Here is a 19,123-nt window from a genome sequence, read left to right on the forward strand (position 1 = left end):
CATACCAACCGTGTGCTACTACACTTAAGGTCGTAGAAAATGAATAAGATCTGGGAGTAATTGTGCAGTCAGATATGAAGTTTTCTGAGAATGCAGACAGGCTGCCAGGGCAAGTCATGGGGTTTTGGCAATGATATATAGGAATTTTGCTAGCAGGGGAAAAGGAGGTGACTGTCCCTCTGTATAAGGCAATGGTCAGGCCACGCCTTGAGTACTGCGTACAGGTCTGGAGGCCTCATTTTTAGGAAGGATATAGATTTGCTTAAGTGTGTACAGAGAAGGGCAACAAGATTGGTGATGGGAATGATGGAAGAAAGGCTCCTTTCTTCCATCATTCCCATCATTCCCAGTGGCTGGAGCCTTACCAAGAAAGGCTCCAGCCACTGCATGGTGATCTGATTGAGGTGTATAAGGCCTTGAATGGGTTGAGCACGCTGAATTCTGATGGGATCCTTCCACTTGTTCAGATTACGAACCTACGGGGGCATAAATTCAAATTAAGGAAAGGCAGATGTAGAATAGATGTGTGGAAATTTGCCTTTAGCCAGTGGGCGGTTAACTGTGGAACAAACGTCCATCTGCCGTTGTGAAAGTGGATAGGTTAAATAAATTTAAGGAAGAACTGGACAAACATTTAGAGGGAATGGTTGTGTGAATTTTTTTTTTTTTTTTTTGGTTGATGCTGCAAAAGCTCATACACTTCCTTTCTTGCAACACATGCCACTACCACTACTATTTGGAACAAATTACAAAAAAAAAAAAGTGTTATTGGGTTCACATAACGATATTTTCACGATACCTCCATTTATTTCTATGGGATGCAAAATATGTTTCCATATTTTTTTTTCAGTTTGCACCGCACAGCAAAAACTTAAAGCCGAATTTGCATAAGTTGCGGAGTTCCTGTACATGTGAAGGAAGGCTGTTCTGAAGAACAGAAGTAGAAGAGATGGAAAAGGAAAAGTTAATTTTGCTAGTTTGGAGCTAGAGAGTAAATGGATGCTAACTAGTCAACTAGTGGGAGAATTACAGATACCAATTCAGAAGAACAATGCCCATGAAAAAAAAAACGCGTGCGCGCGCACACACACACACATATATATATAGAGGGTATGCAGCAGAAGCTAAACATCTGTGTAACAGAGAGTGGAGGGAATTTTTAAGATATGGATTATCAATTAACCACACTATTCTTTTTGGGGGCACTACTATGGACATGGGTAAAATATTTCAAGATAGGGTGTATTTCAAATTTGTACAGTCAGAAGCTGTTTAGAAGCAAGGTAGTGGTGTGAGCAATACAGTAAACATAGTTTTTTTGAAGAACGAGAGGAGGAAGCAGTATTTGTGAAGAGCTTATACCAAAAGAGATTGAAAGACAGTGCAATTCTCAATAAAGATATGTAATCTTGTAAAGATATCCGAATGCAATGAAGACGAGCACTGAGAGCAGTGCTGTTTTCATAAGAAAATGGTCATAATTTAGTAGGTTGTAATTCCTAAAATTTACAACCTACAGAAATTGAAATATAATTTCAACACATCAGGTTTTTCAACCATCAACTCAAATACTGTATTACAGGTAGTAATACCTGTTGTGTTTGGGGTTTTCATGGAAAAAAATAATAATAAATAAAAAAATAATAAGGAAATGAAATAAATCAGCATACACTAAAATCGACTTCCATTTATAAACAGGTTATCATAGTCTAAAAAGGAAATAACAATAAGAGAAAAGAGTAAATAATTTAAAGTTGCAAATATTTCCCATCTATTCAATTTAGTAAGCAGCAAAAGATGAGAAATGCGGCTACCTTCTCCATTTGAGGGTGGGAGAAATTTTAATTTAAAATAATTGGATAATAATTTTAAAAATGAGATCAGTTTATCACTAAATACTCATACAATATCTCAGGTTCAATGGTGAGGAGGGGGGGAATCTGATTCATTATACAAGATTAAGCCACTACAGCTGTTCAGTTTACCATTTTCTTTAGTTATTTCTGATATGAAATTTGGATCCAAAGCTTGACTGATGAGAGTTTGAAGGAAGACTTCAAAGTTTTCTCTAAGTGGATTAGGATCACTTGGATTTGTTGATGATGATGATGACAAAGTTGACGACGGAGTCAGCGGTGGTGTTCCATTTCTACAACACAAATTACAACAATATCTAAAACTACATCAATGAAACCATTTCTATTTCCAAAAAAATAATTTTACACACACACACTTTTTTTGGTTTAAGAACATGAAGAAAAGTTGACATAGTACTAAATGTAACTATACTGCATAAAATAAAATAAAAGCATTATTTTTTTTTATATTGTAACAATGAAATATAAAACTGCTTTACTAGCTGAGTTTTAACTTAGGTTAAACAAAGAAAAATATAAAAGAAAGATAAAAGTACAAAATAATTCTTATCTGCTACTAGGAAGTTCTATACTATAACTTTATTCATTACTGATTAACATGCATTTAAAAATACTTTCCATAACAAAAGACATGTGTTTACCCTGTATGCACAAAAGATGTTTTATTTTGTGAAAACATCTTTGACAAAAATCAAAGCTGTTTAAATTTTTAAAATCAAACAGCTAGAACCAAATTTATGAACGATGTAATGTTTAATGCTCGTGCACACTACTTACTCTACCGAATCAACATTAGTGACTGAGTTAGCATCATTAAAGATGCGACATCATTTCCGGCTCACATTTTCGCTATAAATTGGGTTTACTTCAGTCCGAAAAATTTAGTAGGTGCCGCCAAAGATGTTTTCACATAAAAAAATTTCCGGGACTGAACTTCAATATTATGAATTAATGTCTACTATTTTCTATCATTTATGAGTTCAATTCTATGCTTCAACTTGGTGCTTGAATGCACTCCACAACTATTTTTTCTTACGAAAACTGGCTCTTAATTATGCATTTTTAAATTGTGGCACTTTTCAGAAACACATCTACCACAAACCGAGAAATGCCTATATTTGTACTTATACACAATCGATAACATATAAACTTCTTTGAGAGGATAAAATAAAATGAAAACAAGAAGAAAACAGTCAGTAACTTTTGGTAGACCAAAGGATGTCTTTGTCAATGTTAAGGTGAATAGCAATGACATGATAAAAGGAAAGAGAAAACGATGCAGTACCAGTGCACAATGGAAAGATCATATAAATGGATTACTAATTGCAAAACATCCTATTACACCATCTGTTACACCCTTTTACATAGTAAGAAAATAGGCTGATTGTTGGTACAACCTTCCATCTGGCATTGTGGAAGTGGGAAGTTTGAATAAATTTAAGTAAGAATTAGACATAGTATTATAGAAGAGAGGACAGATGAGGTGGGATAGATTTTTTTTGGCTGATGCTTCATAATCTTTGTTCCTTGCATCATTTTCCACTACTATTACTAAGGCCTTGAATTGCAAATAAATCAAGTGGAGGATGGAGTGATATAAATGACCAATCAATAGCAATGGCATTACAGGTGGGAATGTTTGATCATGTAAACTTGATTAGCCTCAAGTGCATGTCCTGTATTCCAGAAAAAAAAAAAAAAAAAAAAAAAAAAGCCAACTGGTGACCCCAGCCGAGCGCAGGTGTTACGCTCTGACCAATTTCCGTGCACTGCGATTCCGCATTCAGTGGGGTACGGTTGTTATGAAAAACGGGGGTTAGGTTCTGAAACTTTTTATGACGGAAATTAAAACCATAATCTGTGTTACAATTGGTACAATTTATTTTTAAAAGAAATTAACAATTTCACTTAATAATTCAAAATGTATTCCAACTAAAAACATCATAAAATATATGGAAGTACAGTAGACTCTCAATTTTCCAGGATAGATGGTAAAAAAACAAATCCCGGATAATCGATTTCCCGGTTAATCCAAAAATACAGAAGTCCCCAACATACGTAAGTGATATGTTCCAGGACTTCTTACTTCGTTGAGTTTAATGCAACTCGGGAATGCCTAATAACATTTTGCTACTATATTATTATTGACAAATCTGAATTCAGTGCGATACTTGTTAATGTGGTCATAAGCCACGATCCCAAAGAATTAGAGATAAATCTTAATCAGTTATGCACAGTTAGTAAGGATTTTGGACTAAAGATGAATATGGCTAAAACAAAAGTAATGATGAACAAGTATGCCACGGAAAGGGAAATAATGATTGAAGGAGCAGTAATTGAAAAGGTGGAGTCATATACTTATCTGGGACAAGTTATTAGCTGTAATAATGATAAATGGCTGGAAGTCAAGAGAAGAATAAATTTTGGATGGATAGCATTCAGGAAATATAGTCACATACTGAAGAGCAATATCCCAGTTTGTCTGAAACGTAAAATAATGAATCAATGTATACTCCCCACCATGACTTATGGAAGTGAAACTTGGGCACTCACCAAAAGAATGGAAGAGAAGCTAAGAACTACACAGCGAAGAATGGAACGAATTATATTGGGAATCAGACTGTTAGATAAGAATAGAAACACATGGATTAGGCAGCAAACTCAAGTAAAGGACATTCTTATCAAAACTAAAGAACTAAAATGGTCTTGGGCAGGACACATAGCTCGAAGACATGATGACAGATGGACTAAGAAAATAACAGAATGGTACCCAAGAGGAGCTAGAAGAAAACCTGGAAGACAAAGGCGGAGATGGATAGATGAAATTCATGAGTTTTTGAGTAGTAAATGGATGGCCAGTGCTCAAAACAGAAGGAACTAGAAAGTTGCTGGAGAGGCCTTCATCCTGCAGTGGATTGAAAATGGCTGATGATGATGATGACTTGTTAATGTTTGACCATTTTCATACATCCTTATTAGTTTAATTTTCTGATCCAAATCGACTATTATCACCCCGCGCTAGCTCACATTTTGCTAAAGCACAGAAACATTTCTGGAGGTCACCACCATAAAACAATAAAAACAATTTGCACTTTCCGTATTATTGGGCTTTTCTGTTCGTGTATCTAATTATAAACGGGTAGTAAACTTGATGTTAAAAAAATATGGCGATACATAAAAAAACTTACCGCCCACTCCTCGCGTGTCCAATACGATGTTTCTCTTTATTATTTGCAATGTCGATTTTAAGTCTATAGCTTTCCTATATTTTTAACAATGTTGCGTATGGTTTGGTCACCAACATTATAATGGTTCATTAGAGATTTAATGGATGCACTGTTTTCAAACTTTTGAATAATTTCAAGTTTATTTATTTATTTTTTAACTGAAAGAGCAACTCTTTTGCATTTACCCATCATTTTTGTGATTTCTTAAAAAAAAAAAAAAAAAAAAAAATTTGACATTCCTGACATAAATAACAAAACAAAATTCCTTTCTGCGGTGCAACGGAACACTACAATCGACGCAACGCACTAAAACAAACTAAACATTTCTTCTCTTTTTTTTTTGAGTGGCAGGTGTGAAAGACAGCGGGGGCTGCAAGATAATAGGCACATTAATCTCCCAATGACAACTTATAATGCCACTTGTCGCTTATTCACGACATGCAAAACATCTGCTTATACCTATTCTATTTATTACTTGAATTTTATGATTTCCGGTCGTTTGTTTTTGTTTTTTTTTTAATTGGTAATCCCGAAGTGTCCCCGTTAATCTGATCCTGGTAAATCGAGAGTTTGCTGTACAATAATATTTTGCTATGCTAATTTTTGTCAGAACGGGGGTTTCAAAAATGAAGGGCGAGACTGACATCCTCCATAATTTCTCATCTCTTGAAATGAGAAATCATCATTTCTCATTTTCCATAATTTCTCAAACTTATTAGTGAACTGTTGAGCAATAACACCTTTTAAAACAGCCTTGTCAGTAGAACAACCCAGCAAATGATCTGACATATTCGGGTTATTTAAAGAACTATTCTTTTTGTTACTGCATACTTTGCATGGGATATAACTGTGCCAACATACTCTCATTTAAAATTGTTTGAGGTTTCTGCTGCTCACTTATCCTTTTAAGCTGCTCTGTAAAATCTGTTAATTGTACTGAAACAAATGTTTAAACTGCCTCCGAAATGTAAAAATATAAAATAAAACTATTAAAACATAGTAAAATAAGAAGTACAATATAACAGCTTCAGCATGCTTAATCCCGATTCACAAGACCTTTTTTTTTGCTAATCTGCTAACTGCTTTGTTACCATACTGTCAGCAAAATTGAAATTTTGCTCTTATTTGAAAATTTTTCCTTGCATCATTTGCCACTACTAATACTAAGGCCTTGAATTGCAAATAAATCAATTGGAGAATGGAGTGATATAAAATGACCAATCAACAGCGATTGTATGACAGGTGGAAATATTTGATCAAGTAAATTTGATTAGCCGCAAGTGCATGTCCTGTATTCCAGAAATGCTCACAGAAAAAAAAGCCTATTTCTTCAATCTATTTTGTCTTAAGGAGAGTGAGATCTATAGTCATATTATTTGAGTAACACAGAATAAAACAAGTAAAATTCCAGTCTTTCCAGGAATAGTACATCAATATCCTCCACAACTAGTCCAATATATTTAACCTCCTCCTCCTAAGAGGTCTTTTTTAGAACTGAGTAAAGCCTTCTCTGGGTACTTGCTGCAAACTAAAGGCTGCGGGCAACAGTAGTCATCATTCATTCCTGTAGCCTGGAATAAACGATGCTGGCATTAGCAGTCAAAGACAGCAGACGTGTTTAAATTTGGCTCCAGCAGATTAACCGAAGAGGATAAACATCAGGTGTCTGGTAGACAAAATTTTTGTTTAAAATTTGTTTAAATTTAATTTCTGTAATTTTTAAATCTTATTTCAGTTCGGAAGGTCAGTAATTTTTTATATTTTTTTTCAATAATTTTGTGAAATTAATTTCTACAATATTTTGTAACTTTTAATCATTAATTTTTCTAAAGTATTTTTGCAAGGTTAAATTCTTTCCAGTAACTTCAAGTAGCTTAATTTTAACTTCACTGGTGGATAAAGTTTTGTTAACAGTTTACTGTAAGACTAATTTAAATTCTGCAATATATTGTAAATCAAAATTTTGTAATTTTTCTTAAGTTCAAATTTTACCTAAATAATGGTTACAAGATCCACTTTCAACAAAGTCCAACACCATGGCAACACCATGGTCCAAAAAAAAAATGCCTGTGGGGCATTACCAGTTTTGGGTCATGAGTTCGTTGCTTGTATAGCCTGTGGCAGGTATTTATGAAACAAATGTAACTGGAAGCTTGTCAGGTATCTTGTGATTTGGGTTCCGAGAACATAACAGTCAAATGCATACTGCTCTGGTTGAATGAGATTTAGTTTTATTGGAAGATTCTACTGTCATGGAAACAGATAACACTTTTCTGTAATAAAGATAGGTGGACAAGAATCTCAGTGTGTTTGCAGGGAGAAACAATTGATGATGTTACCAACAGCTTGGTGGATTTTAAGGAGAGGTAAAGAGAGCATTATTATTTATATGGGGACTAACAAATTATAGTAAACGAACACAACCTCATGATGACAGGGATAAATACAGGATCATGCATGTGTCTGCAATTCTGCCGAGACACAATATGAGGGATTATATGCTTGTGGATTAAATCTACACTTTAGGGGGTCTGCAAGGGTGTGGGGTGAGGGAAATTTTTATAAGCATGGCCCACACTTGTAGGTAGAAGGAATTTATTTTGCAGAGATGGTAGTCATTTGAACAAAGGTGGAGCAAAGGATTTTGCTAGAGGAGGGAGGGGGGGGGGTTAAATAGACATGCATTTATATGATGACATGGACCAAAATAATGCTAGCACATATCTCAAGAATTCTTGTTTGTTGCCACAACAACAGATTTTGGCAAGGTGTTGGCAGCATTTCAAATGAGTAGGAAGATAAAGCTAGGTAAACAAGCCTAAATAACTCCAAGGGGTGTTTCATGGTAGTAAACTATAGAAGAATACATAGTTTTAAAAAGATATTTCTTGGCTAAATGCCTAAGAGTATGAAGGAGTTTACTTATGAATGGGTAATGCACACACAATTTTTACTACCAAGGTAGTTTTAGCGCATCGTTTTAATTATATCTCATATTGTGAATACCTTCACAAGTTGCCATGGTATTGCACTACTTCGAATAAGTAGCACTTCACCTATGGAGAAGACTATTGTTACTTATTCTCGGAGGTATCCAACAAGAACAAGTAACAATCATCATCCATTTTCAATCCACTGCAGGATGAAGGTCTCTCCAGCAACTTTTCAGTTTCTTCTGTTTTGTGCAATGGCCATCCATTTACTACCCACAATCTCACAAATTTCATCTGTCCATCTCCATTGTTGTCTTCCAGGTTTTCTACCTTCTCTTGGGTACCATTCTGCTATTTTCTTAGTCCATCTGTCATCATGTCTTCGAGCTATCTGTCCAGCCCATGACCATTTTAGTTCTTTAGTTTTGATAAGAATGTCCTTTACTTGAGTATGCTGCCTAATCCACGTGTTTCTCTTATTATCTAAGTCTGATTCCCAATATAACTTGTTCCATTCTTCGCTGTGTAGTTCTCAGCTTCTCTTCCATTCTTTTTGCGAGTGGCCAAGTTTCACTTCCATAAGTCATGGTGGGGAGCATACATTGGTTCATTATTTTACACTTCAGACAAATTTGGATATTGCTCCTCAGTATGTGACTATATTTCCAGAATACTATCCATCCAAAATTTATTCTTCTCTTGACTTCCAGCCATTTATCATTATTACAGCTAATGACTTGTCCCAGATAAGTATATGACTCCACCTTTTCAATTACTGCTCCTTCAATCATTATATCCCTTTCTGTGGCATACTTGTTCATTATTACTTTTGTTTTAGCCTTATTCATCTTTAGTCCAAAATCCTTACTAACTCTGCATAACTAACTATGAAACTATGATTGCATTATTCCTATCCTTAGGCATCACACCTTTTCTAATGCATTTTGTGAAGTCTTGCCAATTTTTGTGTCATGTCTCCCAATTTTAATAACTCTACAGTAACTTCATCTTCCTCCCGGGGTTTTTTGAGTCTTCATTTTCTTCAACGCTTGTTCTACCTCATCAGGATTGTTTGTTTGTTTGATTTGGATTTTATTGGCGCATTAGCATCTAAGGCTATAATGCGCCAAGACCAGGTAATATATAAAAATTTATTCTCTCAGTGACCTAAGTAGTTACCATGTCCAGATATATAATAAAAAGTATATCAATAAAAGAAATAACAATAACATATAAATTTTAAATACGAGTAAAAACCTTTATTGATTTAAAAAAGCTAAAAACAGCAGACACATTGTCATTGTCGCATAAAATCTGACTGAGTGTATACGGCTCAGTCAGATGATTAAAAGTGGTAAAACGGATATTGCTAAAATCTGGACAGTCAACTAAAATGTGTCTTATTGTTAAAATTGTGCCACAGGACTCACACATAGGAGGGTCATCAGCCCTCAGCAAAAATGAATGAGTCAAATGACTATGTCCTATGCGGGTCCGGGCAAGAACAACTTCCTCCTTACGATTCCTGTGCCCTCATCAGGAAGAATATCAGGTATGTTGTATGTGTTACTAATTTGCGATCCATCTTCCCCACTGCTGGTATCATTCCCTCGCTCCTTGTATAATTCTCTATAGTAGTCTTCTGCTATGTGAATTATGCCTTCTCTGCTATTTATAAGTACACCATCGCTATTCTTCAGTTTCAGTATCATTTGTCTTTTTGTATTACTCCTCATGGCTGCTGATTTAAATCCTTTGTTTTCCCTTAATGCTTGTTCTACTTTTCTTGTGTTAAATTTTCTTATGTCCTCTCTGAGTTTCTTTCTAATGGCTTTGCATAACTCAGTATACTCAATTTTCTCCTTGTCAGTGTTTTTCTTGCTCTTCATTTGTCGTCTTCAGTTCATCACGACAAGTGTTTCTTGACTAATTTTTTCTTCTTTGAATTTCTTTTTACCTATAGGTTTCTTGGGCTTTATCACTTTCAGAAAGTTGTAATGTTCCTTGTCAATATCTTGGTCCTGAGCAGTCTACAGAAGCTCAAACTTTTTCTTAAGTACATACTGCTTTTTCTACTCTTCTGTTATCTCAAAAACTTTTGTATTATTTACTAGAGTCAGTTTTTTCCTTTCTTTTCTTACATCTATATCAAGTGTGCATCTTACCATTCTGTGATCACTTCCAATATTTACCTTGTTCAGAACAGTAACATCATTCACGATATATCTTCTGTTAGTGAGGATGAAGTCGATTTCATTAGTTGTTAATCCATTTGGACTCTTCCATGTCCACTTTCTGTTCACCCTTTTCTTGAAAAAAGTTCATTACTGACAGTCCTTGAGATTCTGCAAATTCCACAAGTCTTTCACCAATTCCAAAATTTCCTATAGTTCTCCTTTCTGCGCTGTTTTGTCTCTTAGCATTGAAGTCCCCCATAGTGATAGTGTAGTGAGTTTTCTGTTCATCTAGAAGACTCAATTTCGGTGTACATTTCTTCAACCTCTCCATCATCATCATGGCTCGATGTTGGTGCATAAATCATTATAACCTTTAGCTTATACCTCTTAGAAATCCTGAGTAGTAGTTTTGACACCCTTGATGATATACTTTTGAATTGCAAAATGTTGTTTTTTTATACCTTTATGGACCAAAAGCCAACTCCACCTTCGCTCCTTTCACTGTTTCCATTGGTGTACAGCACATTTACACTTGATAAACTTATAAGTGATTCATTTCTTCTTCTTGTTTCAGCCAAACCAATGATATTCCAATTCACATTTTCTAATTCCTTTTCCAGCTCTAATATCCTGTCTTCACTGATGGGCGATATGTTGTAACAGGCCAAGCTCAGTTTCTGTGCATGGCAGCCGGTCGTACCCAGAGATTCTTGGCACCCTCTGCTTCCACTCTGATCCTCTTGCTGCTGTAAGAGGGGGAGTGAAAGCCGCTGGGGACTGAGGGCCATATGTTCCGTCTTGCTGTCATGTGCTCGAGGGTTTGGTCTTTTCCTCTTCACGCTGACCAGGTGTCTTAAAGAGAACTACTCTACATGTTAATTGCCACCTAAGTGATGTAACAGGGCTTACTATCGAGAAGGTGTGCATGAGTGGATTTTAGGGGGGCAGGCCAACTGGACTTCTCCTAAATCTTCTGAAATAGAAAGATATTGGATCCATCAGTGCTTTAGACTAAGTGTCTGATAAAAGACAGAATGCCTGTTCCCCCTCTAAGCCTCCATAACAATACGTAGTCTTAATTGTGTCTACAGTAATGTCTGGAGTGTTGTGAATAAAATGGGTGAATCTGAACTCCTGGTTAGGACAACTAAAGCTGACATGATAGGGCTAAGAGAAACATGGTGCCACTTGGAAATTGGGGATAACAAGAGCCACAGTGTGCATGATGTATTTAGTAAGGATAGGGAAAATAGAAGGGATGGTGTGGTCATGCTTCTTTTTGCCTTAGTGCAAAAAAGAGCTTTTGTTGAATTGCAAATTACTTTTTTTTTTTTTTTTTTTTGGTAGTTGTTGGCGCATAGGCTTCTGTGGCCATAATGCACTTCCCAAGGTTTTTGCAGTACTTTGATCCAAGCCCGAGGCGGGAATCGAACCCACAACCTTTGGGTTGCCAGGCAGGCACTTTACCCACCCGTCTAGCTCAGTCGGCTGCAAATTACTTCTGCCAGCATAAAATCTGTGGTGCGAGTTAGCTGAAAGCAGCAAAGGTATGAGAGTGGGAGTATTCTACAGACCAGAAGATTGTGAACAGTGTGATGAGTCTCTACATGCAGATGGAATGGGCAAGCAAGTATGAATGTCTTATTATAGGTGAATTCAATCTGTCTCTAACTGGATGGAATAAGTGGAAGTGAAGCTCATCATGAGGAATAAAATGTTTATTATTTGTACCAGCATGTTAGAGAAAATACTAGTAGTAAGAATATTTTTGACCTCATCATTACTCACTAATCAGATGATATCACAGGGCTTAAATTACAAGAACCACTGGCAAGTAGTGATCATGCAACAGTTAGTTGAAAGATGAAGAAATACGCTGCAGTAAAGATAAAGGCAGTGATTTTAATTTCAGAAAAGAGGACTATGGCAGTTTAATGTGCTACATGGCATCTAATAATTGGGCAGACTGCTGAAGGAGGGTAAATACATTAGAATCGTGGAATACCTTTAAAGCAATAATCACGGAAGCCACGAATACATATATACCATTAAGAAAATAAAGCATGAGGAGAATGTCGAGATGGATGAATATGAGATAAACAGTCTAAAAAGACCACAAAAAGACAGCATGGGAAAGTTACAGAGTGATGAAAAGTACCTGAGCCAATAACAGCTACAAGCTGATCTGCAATAGTACCATACCACAGATAAGGGAAACCAAGGCTTCCCTAACACAGGCTAAGAGAGAAGAATGGGGATAAGGAGTTTTTCATGTATGTGACAAAGAAGAAGAAAACAAATCAAATCACACCCTTGTGTACTGGGTGTATGAAAGTCTTAGATAACCTAGCTGATGTTCATACACCCAGTACACAAGGGTGTGATTTGATTTGCTTTCTTCTTCTTTGTCACATTTGTTTTCTTCAACTTCACTCTTAGAACCATCTTTATATGTTGGCACTTCTCCAATCCAAAGGAATCTCTCCCGAGTCTAAATATTCCCTTATAATTAACCTCAATGGTTCTATACACCCACTGGCAACTACTGACCAGTCTTGATGTCAGTAGTAAGGAAAATCTGAGCTATATGTAAGGAACAATTTCAACGTAGTTTATTTGGATTTTGGCAAGGCATTTGAATGAGTCCTTCGTGAGAGGTTAGTGTATAAGCTGGAACATGTGGCAATTACTGAAATGATTCTAACATGGGCTGTAGGGCAAAATGGCAGAAGATTGTGATTAATGGAGATTCTTCAGATTGGTGTAATGTCGGAAGTGGGGTTCCTCAAGGATCAGTTCTTCAACCATTGTTTCTGATTTTCATAAATGACATCGACAGAGGAATAAAGGGCATGATGTCAAAATTTGCAGATAACGTAAAGATTTGGAGAGCTGTTAAAGGTCAGTGACAAGAAGTGCTCCTTCAAATGACTTGAGCAGGCTTCAAGAATGGTCAGAAAAGTGGCACTATGTTTTAATGCAGCAAAATGCAATCGCTTACACTTGGCAAATAGCAACCCTAAATTACCTATACACTTGGTGGGGGTTGAATTAAAAACAGAGGAAGAAAGGGATCTGAGAGTTGCAATACAGACAGATATGAAGTTTCCTGAGCAGTGTAAATAGACAGTCAGGAAAGCCTAAACAAAACAAAATTGAAAACTGGCTATTACCAACTTAACCAAACAAATTCAGCAAACAGGATTAATACACATAGATACTGGAGTAAACTGTGTCATATAATTGTATGTGGAATATTGCGATTGTCAAGTGTAAGGCTTTGGTTTCTGCCTCAAAGACAAGTTCTGTTTCTTCAATTCTATTATTCAACATGTGAAAAACAACAATCTTGGAAATAAGTAATCATATAAACAAATTCAATTGAGAGAGTGGGGGGGGGGAAAGTATTATCACTGACTCAAAACGGCAAACATAAGAAAAACATAGTAGAGGGTTGCAAGATGGTTTCAGTTTCACGCACGGAACATACTTTATTTCCTGTACGAACAAAATTGAATTTATCCATTACTTCAGTGATATAAGATTTCATTGCAATTATAAATTCAATAATGTGTTTTCTATTATTGTAAATAGTAGATTTATTAAGGCATTTTTCTGCAATGTTCCATTTATGTGATTGCATATTTCTTTTTTATAACATGCTTGGCCTTTTTAAAGTTATTGTTCTCTTCACAATATGGCAACAAAGTTCCAGAGTGGTGCAATAAAAAAGTGAAGATGCTCAAAAACGGTTTAATTTTTTTTAAAGTAGTCCCCACCTACCTGATTGAATTACTTATTACACCAGTATAAAGGTTTCTGAAAACAGTCAGAAGCTGTCCAAAGAGAATGTTCACTTCAATAGCTATGTTTTCGTTTTTATTTATGTCCTCAACATCCCGAAATCTCTTTCCTCTGAGGGGCGGTATCATCTTGGGAAAGAGGAAGATGTCCAACTGGAGTTATATTGGGGAGTAAGGTGGATTGGTTAATTTGAACAATGCCATGTTTTGTCAGAGACATCTTTACAAGTGTAGAGACATTGTCTTGCATCAAGAACCAGCTACCTTTCTCTTAAAATTGTGCTTCAGAGTTTTTAAAGTACCTGAATGTAGAACGCAGTACCTTTACAGTGGAAAGGGACATTGTCGTGCAACAAGAACCAGCTGTTTTTCTCTCAAAATTAGGCTTTAGTAGTCTTTAAAGAACCTGCATGTAGAATTTGGTATCTTTAGAAGTGAAAATGGACATTGTTGTGCAACAAGAATTAGCTGTGTTTTTTCTCAAAATTGTGCTTCAGTAGTCTTTAAAGCACCTGCATGTAGAACACAGTATTGACTCTCTCCACTTGATGAAAATCTACCCTATTTGTTGAAACATTTAGGGCTTTAGTAATGATTCTGATGTCAACTGAAGCTGTGACACTTTGTCTTTGGGTCATACTGAAACATCCAAAACTCATCTTCAGTAACAATGCAGTTGAGGAAATTAGAATTTTCTTGACAAGCCTGGATGAAGTCTTCACATGATCACACTCTTCATTGCTTCTGCTCATCTGTGAGGCTGCATGGCACATACTTTGCACAGACCTTCCTTTTTCCTAAATCTCCATGTAGAATTTGATGAATTGCTTCCCTATTCATATCCAACCCATCAGCCATCATTCTAAGGGTCAAACGACAACCTCTTGCCACAATTTCCTGAACTTTTGCAACTCTGCCCTCATTTCAAGCGGTTGATGGACGCCCCCTTCCCGGGTCATCACAAACATCCATCTTTGAACTGTTTATAGCATTCAAGCACACATGGTACAACTTAATGTTTAAATACTATAAACAGTTTTTAACATTTCATATGTTTGTGTTGTAGATTTTCTCAGTTTAAGGCAAATTTTAATATTCGTTTGTTGTTCCTGTAGAGCAGTGGTTCCCAACCTTTGACTCACGAATCCCTTCCAATGTAATATTTTTTATCATGAAGCCCTTTCAACATAATATTTTTAATGCAAATCACTAAGCCTATATTCACTGAAATCGTAAAATATTTCTGAATTTTTATTATAAAATATTTCCAGTAACACGTTTTTATAAGCAACATTGCATAATAATAAAAATTGTTATTAAGTATTATTTATACTTTGTAAAGCAGTTATTAATCAGTCCAAACCAGATTTCTAACAGGCTAAGAGTAAAAAACTTGCTTCTTGTCCAAATTGTAGCCAAGCATTCTGGTCTCTTGTCAAAGCTATTGGCCGCAATTTTTGCCCATCTCTGTTCCCACCTCTGTCAAACCCAGATGGTTCTGTTGTCACATCAGCCAAAGATAAAGCTGATCTGCTAGCATCCTGTTTTTCTTTCAACACTGGTATTGATGATCTTGATAAATCACCTCAAACCATTCCCAGTACACTCCAATGTCTCCTGTGATCTTTCGTCAAAAGGACGTCAGAAGGATTTTGATGAATCTGATACTAAGAAAGCTCCAGGTCCTGATGGAATTTCTCCACTTGTTCTCAAAACCTGTGCCCCTGAACTTACTCCTGCTTTGTATCGTCGTGTTTCACTTTCGTATTCCAAAGGTGTTTTTTCCTTCTGCTTGGAAATTTGCTCATATCCAGCTAGTTCCTAAAAAGGGGTGACAAATCCCTTCTAACCGATTATCGTCCCATTGCGATCACTTCTACTCTTTCTAAGGTAATGGAGAAATTAATTAACCGCCAACTCTTAAACTACCTGGAAATCTTTCATCTGATCAACGATTGCCAGTATGAATTCCGATAGTTTCGATCCACTGGTGATATTCTGGCTTATATTACCCATCTATGGACAAATTCAGCGGAAAATTTTGGTGAAACTCAAGCCACTGGCTCTTGATATTTCAAAGGCTTTCGATTGTGTTTGGCATAAAGGTCTTCTAAATAAGCTTCCATCCTATGGTTTGCCAGCTGTTCTTTGTAATTGAGTATCCAGTTTTCTCTCTGTCTTCTAACTTTTCCAGTAACACTGATATTCCACAAGATCCAGTTGCACTCTTTTCCTATTGTATATTAGTGACCTTTTTCCATTGATTGAAAATCTTATCCAAGTTTTTCTGACATTAGCACATTGCATTCCGCCTTCCAGTTTTGAGAAACCTTGCCCTGCTCAAAGAGCTTCAACTTCTCAAGTATCCACTGCCAAATCCTTAAATGCTGATCCCCAGGTAATTCTCCAGTGGGGCAAAGACAACTTAATTTCAATCCTTCTAAAACTCAGTCCTGTCCTATATTTCACAAAAAGAATTCTTCTGCTGCTTATCTTCAATGATGATTTCTATGCAAGATCTTGGGATTACCCAGACTTCTAATCTCTATTGGCATAAAGCACATTACAAATACTGTTTCCTCTGCATCTAAAAAACTGAGTTTTCTCTTTCGCTCTCGGCGTTACTTTTCTTCCAAACAGTTGTTAACTCTGTAAAAATCGCAAATCCGGCCTACCATGGAATATTGTTCCCACATCTGGGGGTGGCTCCCCTCAAAACCTTTCTCAGGCTTTTAGATTCCATTCAAAAGAGGGCAGTTAGGTTTATTAATGTCTCATCTCTAACAGAGTCTCTCCACTCTCTGTCTCATAGACTGAGTTTGTTAGTTAGTTAGTTATTTGGTTTTTTTTTTTTAAGGAGCATTAGCAACTAAGGCCATATTGCTCCGGGATATGCGGTAGTCATTCCCTGACCTTTCCACATCCTCCGTATTTGGTGGTGACGGGCTCGAACCTCGGTCTAATCAAGGAGCGTGTGCTAGGCACTGCTGCTCCTTCCCACCTGGCTACGGAGGTGCCGAATAAGTTTGTGCTGCATGCCTTTTCTATAGATACTTGCATAGGCACTGTTCTTCTGAATTGGCTTCTATAACTCCCACTCTCTCTTTCAGAGCAGTCCGAACATGTGCCACAACCAGTCAACATCCTTTTACTGTCCAAGTTCAAACTCACAGAATCAACTTTTCTTCTTCATTTAACTTCTGTTTTCTGGAACAACCTTCCTTCATGTGTATTTCCTGAAAATTACAATCTACAGAAGTTCAAGTTTAATGTCAACAAGTATCTTCCTTTATCTTTTCAACCTTCAAACCATGCACATTACTAAGTACTATAGGTTCTAAAAGAAAAGAAGAAAAAAAAAAAAAAAAGGTACCTGTACATAACAATGATCCTTGAGAATGGGAAGAAAAAAAAAAAAAAAAAAAAAAATTATTTATTTATTCATATACTATAGGATAGTAAGGAATTATAATTAATTGTGGGAGAAGTGGTTTCTTTCTTTGCCAATTCTCTACTTTTAATTTAATTTAATTTTACTTTATTGTTTATTATTAGTTATATTTTGCAGTTTACAATAATTTACCTATGCAAATCTAAGCAGCCGCCATTACAGAATTTTTAGTGCGAAGCCCCTGGAACACTTTCGCGAATCACTGGTTGGGAATTGCTGCTGTAGAGGAAGTTTGAACTACAATATACCACTTCTGCTTATTTTCAAACACATGACTGCAACAGCACCAGTTCAAGTACTTTATTGCCACATCTTGTGTACAGCATTCTCACTGCTACTAGAAGAGGGTTATTACTACTACTACTACTAACAAAAAAAAAAAAAAAAAAAACCAACAATTATCACTCTTCTCTCTTTTTTTTTTTTTCTTCTTTCAAATCTATCTCATATTATGTCAGTTAGTGCATGACATGCAATTGTCTTTCTTAAATATCACACTAAATGTTATTGCATGCTAACAAAAAATTAGAGAGAGAGAGAAATGTTACTTACAACAGATGATACACAAAATTTTGATATACTACAAGTGCTTTTAGCAAAAAGGACCATATTTTTAACAACGCTTAACTTTTATAACTTTCCTAAATCAATTGATGCACACACGCAAAGAAATAACTTTACAATGTCTTAAAAATACAAACATACGAAATGCTGAAAGCAGTCAAAATACAAAACAAAATTTTAGTTCGCAGCAAGTTCTCAAATAAGTAGAAACTACAAATATTAAACTCTTACGTGTCTTTTGTTTTTTCGATGGAAGACAGACCAGCATATTCCACAACTGTAAGGCTTCTTGACCTGGCTATTACTCGAATTTTCACATCCATATATTCATGTTTTGTCATTTCATTCCAAGCAGCATACTAAGATTTAAAGAAATGCTAGAATTAAAAAAATGTCAGTGCATTCTATTCAAAATTTTATTATATGAAACAGATGTCTCCATTAATTTATAAAGTATACACATTATTCCTGAACTATGAATTTGTTTTCTTTGGAAAACTTAACAACTAGTTCGGACTTTTAGAATTAGAGCTGCTGCCCCTTCCCATGTCCAGTGGCATTCTTGCCAGTTTATCTGAAAATTGTTGCTGAGGGAAGGAATGTAAAAATTGCACTGTGAAGAATGTATGCTAAAGCTTATTAGAAAATAAGCATGTGAAATATGGCTGAAAAACTACAGCACTTATTTTGCACATAGCTGTTACCATTTAAATATATATATATATATAAACAGTTATACAAAAGTTTCCAGTAACCTATTTAAAGACAAACTTAAAATTATATTAAATGAAATAACCAGTACCAAAATAATCACCAGCAACAAAACATATCTAGACTACATCCAAAACAAAAGCAATAAGATAAGTAGCCTATACACCTACGACTTCCAAAACCTATTCACCAGCATATCACATGACAATTTAATCAAAGTCCTTTCAGTCTATTTTCAAAACCACCAAATTAGTTTAAACTGTAAAAAACAATACTGGAACGATTTAGTCAATCTCAACGTCAAAAATAACTACGTAATGATGGGAAACAGAATCTATTTACAGACCAGAGGAATAGCCATGGGATCTTGCTGCTCCAGT

At 35.8% G+C, this 19,123-nt stretch overlaps 1 protein-coding gene across 1 annotated transcript in view; it reads right to left on the reverse strand.

Moving 5' to 3' along the window:
- The window catches only part of LOC150077444 (glutamine and serine-rich protein 1-like), a 166,718-nt gene that overhangs the window by 83,560 nt on the left and 64,035 nt on the right, over positions 1–19,123 (reverse strand). The window contains exons 4-5 of the mRNA XM_090385906.1: positions 18,264–18,391; positions 1,986–2,149 (exon numbers count right to left, since the gene is read on the reverse strand). Coding sequence (XP_090242032.1) covers positions 1,986–2,149; positions 18,264–18,391 — 292 coding nt within the window. The remainder of the gene's footprint in view (positions 1–1,985; positions 2,150–18,263; positions 18,392–19,123) is intronic.

Source organism: Mastigoproctus giganteus, chromosome 12 (genome assembly GCF_048544385.1).
Source record: "Mastigoproctus giganteus isolate SK-2022 chromosome 12, ASM4854438v1, whole genome shotgun sequence".
Lineage (NCBI taxonomy): Eukaryota > Metazoa > Arthropoda > Arachnida > Uropygi > Thelyphonidae > Mastigoproctus > Mastigoproctus giganteus.